Here is a 6,000-nt window from a genome sequence, read left to right on the forward strand (position 1 = left end):
TGAATTTAGCAAAATAATGTCGTAGAGTTTCCAGATTTCGATATATTTTAATTTAGTATTAGTTTTATTCCATAGCCAAATTTAAGCACAATCAGAGCATATCCAGTATCGATTTTGTCCCCCACAAAGTAGCAAGATTTTTTGATGGGGTAACCACCAGCCGCCGGTCGCGACCAGTCAAACCCACCAACATCAACAACCACCATATGTAGTTTAGTCATAGGATTTGTTTTTTTTTGTTTCAAATTTCAGGGGGGGTTTTCCCAGATCCCCCATCATCATCCCATTTTATTTTGGGTCCATTTGAACAACATTGAGTTGATCCCATTTCCCAGATATACAATACCAGCCGATATATAGATTTCCATATCCGACATGGACACCGAATACCAGGCCCACGAATTATTTTGTGTCAATGCCGAATTTCGCGTGTTGATTTGCCAGAAATGTCAATGTGCCGTACGCCGGGGACAGATCAAGGCCCATTTAAGTAGTACCGTACATCGGATACCCATTTCGTGGGTACAGTATATCGACAGAGTGATCCAGCAGTGGGATCATATTGATGATCACCCAGAGGTGGATAGTTGGCCCCGCCAGATTGATCAACCCATCCCCGAGTTACCCGTTTATCAGGATGGATTATTGTGCCAGCAATGTGAGGTATATACATGCCGCCAGATCCGTACGATGAAGGCACATTGGATAGAGGCCCATCAGTATCGTGTACAGCAAAGCCGCGGTCGTCCCACACCCAGACAGGAAAAAGCCATCCAGGCCGCCATTAACGCCAATAGCCGAGCCGTTGCGTGTCAGCGTATATTCAGCCAAGGCCCCGGTTCACATTATATTCATATTGTGCAGCCCAATCCCAATGAGCCCCCCATAGACCCCGTGGAAGACCCCGACCGGATTCACCAGTTAGTGCAAATGGTTGAGGAGTATCAGCAGCAAGATCAACAGGCCCATGAAACCATCATCCAGGCCGGGGAGTTAGATGAAGCCACGCCATGGTTGAATCGGACGGGGTGGGTTCGGTATTTACAAGGGACCCCCCCGGCAGCCATTATTCGAGAGTACCCAGCGCCCCGAGGAGGATGCCGAGGGACCAGAGCGTATCGCATTGGTCATTTGGGAGGCCATGGAGCGATTGGCATCGGTGAGCCAGGAGATCGCCAAGGCGTGCGGGCATTTAGTACGCATTGATGTGGTCCGTACGATGAAGGACGAGAGTCCACATAAGCCATTATTGGCATATTTAGATGCCACCGCCATTCAAAAGCATGTGGCACCGTGGCAGCAGATTATGATGTTTTTTGCACGAACCCAGGTATGATCACGTCCGTACCCGATATCAGACACCCAGGTTGATTCACCATCCCAGATTGAACATGATTGGGAATCACCCAAGTATTCATTTACCCCCCGACAGCAGCAGTTATGGGATGCCGTGTGGCGCCATGCCCAGGCCCAGGCCAGTTGTCCCGACCCCGAGGATGATGAGCCCGAGCCATTCGAGATTCGTCCCATCGAGCATGCATTATTAACGTTTTGCATCGATTTATTACGCCAGAAGATCCGCAACGATGAATATGGATGTGCCATGATTTGTGCCACCGCCGTGATTGGATGCGGGCAGTTTGGTTGGGCCACGCCCGAGAATTTCCCCCCCCGGATATCCAGTTTGATCAAGATCGCGCGGTTTTTTATTTTGCACAAAGCATTGCGGTTAGACCCCCGGTCATCGGAGATCCGTCGTGGGTTCGCCGGGCAGCAGAACCCGCCATGGTTTGAAGGTGATATGATCGGCATCGATGAGGCATATGCCCACGATGATGAAGGATATGGCAGTGCCCCCCCATCCCCGGTGGCCATGCGTAGTTCCCCCCCCACCAGCGATGACATATTAGGAGCATTGACACAGGAGCAGCGCCAGCATCCCGACCGAACGTTCCCCGAATGGGTCACATATTTGGTGGATTTATTCATGGTTCGTGGGACCAATGGCCCCGTCCAGTGGTGGTTAGATTTACGTACGTACGGACGGACGATATTTATGAATACCCCCAGCGAGGGTCATATCGGGTGGAAGTCCGGAGATGAATTGTTGTACAAACAGATCCATTTTACCATGGGCCATTTCCGCGGATTTGTGCATGGGTTGGTTGGCCGGTTACGGCAGCAGTTGGTCCACGAGTTGATGTTTTGCACCGATCACCCGCCCCCAGCCATCCCGTGGGATCATTTGTACGATGATGCCACGCAGAGTGCCACCGGATGGAGTTTTTTACAGGATTTACGTACATCGTGGCCGGTCCAGGGTCCGACGTGGTTCATGGAGCGTATCCGCCACGAGCCCCGATTACAGCGTCAGTTTGTACAGTCCCACGGGGCCGGGTTCCGGATGCCCGCCATCGATCGGTTTTTTCGAGTGGTGAGCCAGTTCCGTGAGCGGTTAAGCGTGGCCGTCCATGTTTGTGCCGGTCAACCCAGCCGGGGTCCCGAGTTAATGAGCATCCGGCATCGTAACAGTGAGCGAGAGCGCCGCAATATATTCATTGAGGATGGCATGGTCACATTTGTCAGTCGATACCATAAGGGGTTCCATGTGGCCAATGATACCAAGGTGATTTTCCGATATTTACCCCGGGAGATTGGTGAGTTGGTCATATGGTATTTATGGTTAGTATTGCCATTTGTGGAGCAGATGCAGTCATATCAGCGGCATATACGGGGCGAAGCCGCCACCATCGGTCGACGGGCCGAGTATGTATGGTCCCCGGATCCCGATCGGCAGACCGAGTGGAGTAGCGTCCGGTTACGGGAGGTATTGAAGCGCGAGACCGCGATTGGATTGGATGGGCAGAAGTTGGGATTACAGGCATACCGTGACATCGCCATCGCCATCAGCCGGCGGTATTTACGCCCCAGCAGTCAGTTCCAGGCCAACACCGAGGAGGAGGCCCCCGACATTGACGACGAGACATCCATGGATGATGATGGGATCCGAGCATTCATTGCGGATATCCAGGCCGCGCATTCCGCCAGCATTGCCGGGACGCAATATGGCCGGATGATGATGGAGAATCCCAACACCACGGCCCGGCACCGCGAGTTATTCCGCCAGGTGAGCCAGGATTGGCATTATTTTTTAGGATTCGAGTCCACCCGTATCGAACATGACCGCCGGGCCCCCGGCACCAAGCGTAAGCCCAACCCATGGGAAGTCGAAACGGCCGAGGCCCGTACGCAGCGTCGATATGATTTACACCAGACCAACATAGACGAGGCATTCCAGCACATGATGGGGAGCAACACCGTAGCATTGCGGGGGCAACAGGGTCCCGTATTACAAGCCATCAAGCATGGGGTAAGCCCCATTGTGGCGGTCATGCCCACCGGGGGGAGGTAAGAGTGTGTTGTTTATGTTGCCCGCGTGGGTGAGTGGCCGTGCCGGGTTAACCATCGTGGTTGTTCCATTGATTGCATTACGCGGTGACATGGAAGCACGATGCCAGCGATTGGGGATTTCATGTGCGGTATGGGACCCCCGACGGCCACCCGATGGGGTATCCATCGTATTGATCACGCCCGAGAGCACCGACAGCGATGCATTTGCCGATTTTGTGACCCGGCAGCGGATGTTACAGCGATTAGATCGGATTGTGGTGGACGAGTGCCATATGGTATTAAGTCAACAGGAGCGATTCCGGCCATTATTCCAGCAGTTGGGCAAGTTACGAACCGCAGCCACCCAGATCGTGATGTTGACCGCGACATTGCCCCCCCCGCAGCGAGGAATTATTATTCCATCGGATGCATTGGGTCCGGGATCAAGTGGTATTATATCGGGGCCACACCAGCCGGCCCAATATCGCATATCGTGTCCATACGATCCCCGTAGACGATGGATATGACCATCCGTTCCAGTGGGTGCAGATGCGGAGTGTGATCCAGTTCATCCAGGACCGTGTTCGCCGAGCGTACCCCGGCCGGGTGATCATATATGCCACCGTCCGGGCCCATGTCACCGCATTGGCCGAGTTATTAGGTTGTGCCGCATACCATAGCAAGCAGGTGGACAAGGAAGGGATTTTGGCATCATTCCGCCACCAGGCCGGGGCGGTGATCACGGCCACCAGTGCGTTAGGGATGGGGATTGATATCCCCGATATCCGCAGTGTGATCCACGTTGGTCAGCCCCGGACCATGTTAGATTACGCGCAGGAAAGTGGGCGGGCCGGGCGTGATGGACAGCCCAGCGAGGCGATTATCATCCAGGCCGAGGGTCAGACGATGGGGCGGGAATGCCGTCCGTTTTGGATGCACGATGCGCCCCCGGACGACCATGCCCATGTTGTTGAGTATATGGAGGCGGCGGTGACGGGTTGCCGGCGAGTGATATTGGATGGGTATTTGGATGGACCCATCGAGGAATACCAACGACAGCGATGTGGTGATCGGGTGGTCGAGTCCGCATGTGATGGATGTATGCCCAATTGGGAAGACCAGGAGTCCCGGATTGGATCCGCGTCCCCCGTTATCGCCGATGACCCGATGGTTGATGTTGGGGCGGTTGAGCCGGTGATGGCCGGCCCGACGGAGGATATTCCCAGCACCATGGCCCGGGCCGTACCAATCGCCATCCAGCATACATTTCGGCAACAGGATATCCAACGGGCCGAATTATGCCAGCAGGCGGATGGGAGGGCCGGTCAGCAATATGAGGATGAAGAGTTTTTGATCCGTGAGATTGAGAAGTGGGTTGATCGTTGTTGGACATGCAGCCAAGGAGGCCGTGACGATGGACATGAGATGTGGAAGTGTTGGTATGGTGAAGGGGGCAGCGGCAAGATTGCGCAGGCCAGTAAGGATTGGATGGTCAAGATTCGACGGCAGATTTCGTACGATGGGTTCACGGCGCATTTTTGGTGTGGGATGCCGCAGTATATATGTCCGCGGAGCGATCGGCGAACGGAGCATAGTCCGCAGACGGTCCAGGCATGTGATGGATATCGTACGGCATTGATTCCGACGATTGCGATGATGGTGCATGGGCCCCATGCCAATGCAGTAATCCGAGAACGGTGGTTCCAGCGATTGAGTGAGCATGGGGTGGATAATATCCGGGCGAACGATACAGAGTTGATTCGGTATTTGGGACAGATGGCGCGGAATTGTGGACGAAAGCGAGCGCAGATTACGGAAGAGTTTATTTGGTTACGGAGAGCATATCAAGGAGTTGAGCGTGGTGGGTAGGTGGAAATCGAGAGCGGCGTTCGTGTTTTCCGTATTCAAGTAATAAAGACGATGGCCAAATATATGTTGTCATGTTGCCGGGTTCCATGGTTGATTCAGTGTATTTCCAGGTGAGAGGGATGATTACGGTAGAAATATATGGGAATTATAGGGTCAGGAGGATAGATATATGATGGGTATTAGGAAGGTGATATACAGGACGATTGTATAGTAAGTGATAAGGTCATTAGTGATAGGGATCGTGTGTTATACGGAGATCGAGGTTTAGAAGTTGGGAATGTTCCGAGAGATGCCAGTGGTGAGGGTTTATGGATGGGTGGTGAGGGTTTGTAGATAGGTGGTGAGGGTTTATGGATGGGTGGTGAGGGTTTGTAGATAGGTGGTGAGGGTTTATGGATGGGTGGTGAGGGTTTGTAGATAGGTGGTGAGGGTTTGTAGATAGGTGTTTAGGGTTATATATGTTGGTGTTCCAAAGTTGTTTGTTATTAGATTAGTGGTTCCAACCCGTCCGAGAGTGCATAGGAAGAGATCAGAGTAACAAAAGTCAGTAAATCAGTTACAAGGTTTTGATATAGATAGCAAGGGACCCAGGGCCCATGAGATGAGGGTTTTCGGGGTAGAACCCGGTCAGAGGGTGGTTTTAGGGTTTTGGCATTGATATTAACCCGGGCCCGGGCCCGGGTGGTGAGTTTTAGGGTTGAAACCCGTTGTCCGAGTGGTAGGTTAGTGGAAACCCGAGAG

The 6,000-nt window shown here is 53.0% G+C and overlaps 2 protein-coding genes across 2 annotated transcripts; both read left to right on the forward strand.

Annotated features, from left to right (window-relative positions):
- Positions 1 to 1,141: 1,141 nt before the first annotated feature.
- N7533_011762 (uncharacterized protein) lies at positions 1,142 to 3,412 on the forward strand (the record flags this gene model as incomplete). The annotated part of the gene is made up of 2 exons (XM_057108412.1): positions 1,142 to 1,330; positions 1,385 to 3,412. The coding sequence occupies 2 exons, from the start codon at positions 1,142 to 1,144 to the stop codon at positions 3,410 to 3,412; spliced, it is 2,217 nt and encodes a 738-aa protein (XP_056955790.1).
- A 527-nt stretch (positions 3,413 to 3,939) lies between these two features.
- N7533_011763 (uncharacterized protein) lies at positions 3,940 to 5,259 on the forward strand (the record flags this gene model as incomplete). Its single annotated transcript, XM_057108413.1, has 1 exon — positions 3,940 to 5,259. The coding sequence occupies one exon, from the start codon at positions 3,940 to 3,942 to the stop codon at positions 5,257 to 5,259; it is 1,320 nt and encodes a 439-aa protein (XP_056955791.1).
- Between the last annotated feature and the right edge of the window lie 741 nt (positions 5,260 to 6,000).

The sequence above is a fragment of the Penicillium manginii genome (assembly GCF_028828005.1).
Source record: "Penicillium manginii strain IBT 31320 chromosome Unknown utg000008l:1.0-3226943.0:1.0-3228205.0, whole genome shotgun sequence".
Lineage (NCBI taxonomy): Eukaryota > Fungi > Ascomycota > Eurotiomycetes > Eurotiales > Aspergillaceae > Penicillium > Penicillium manginii.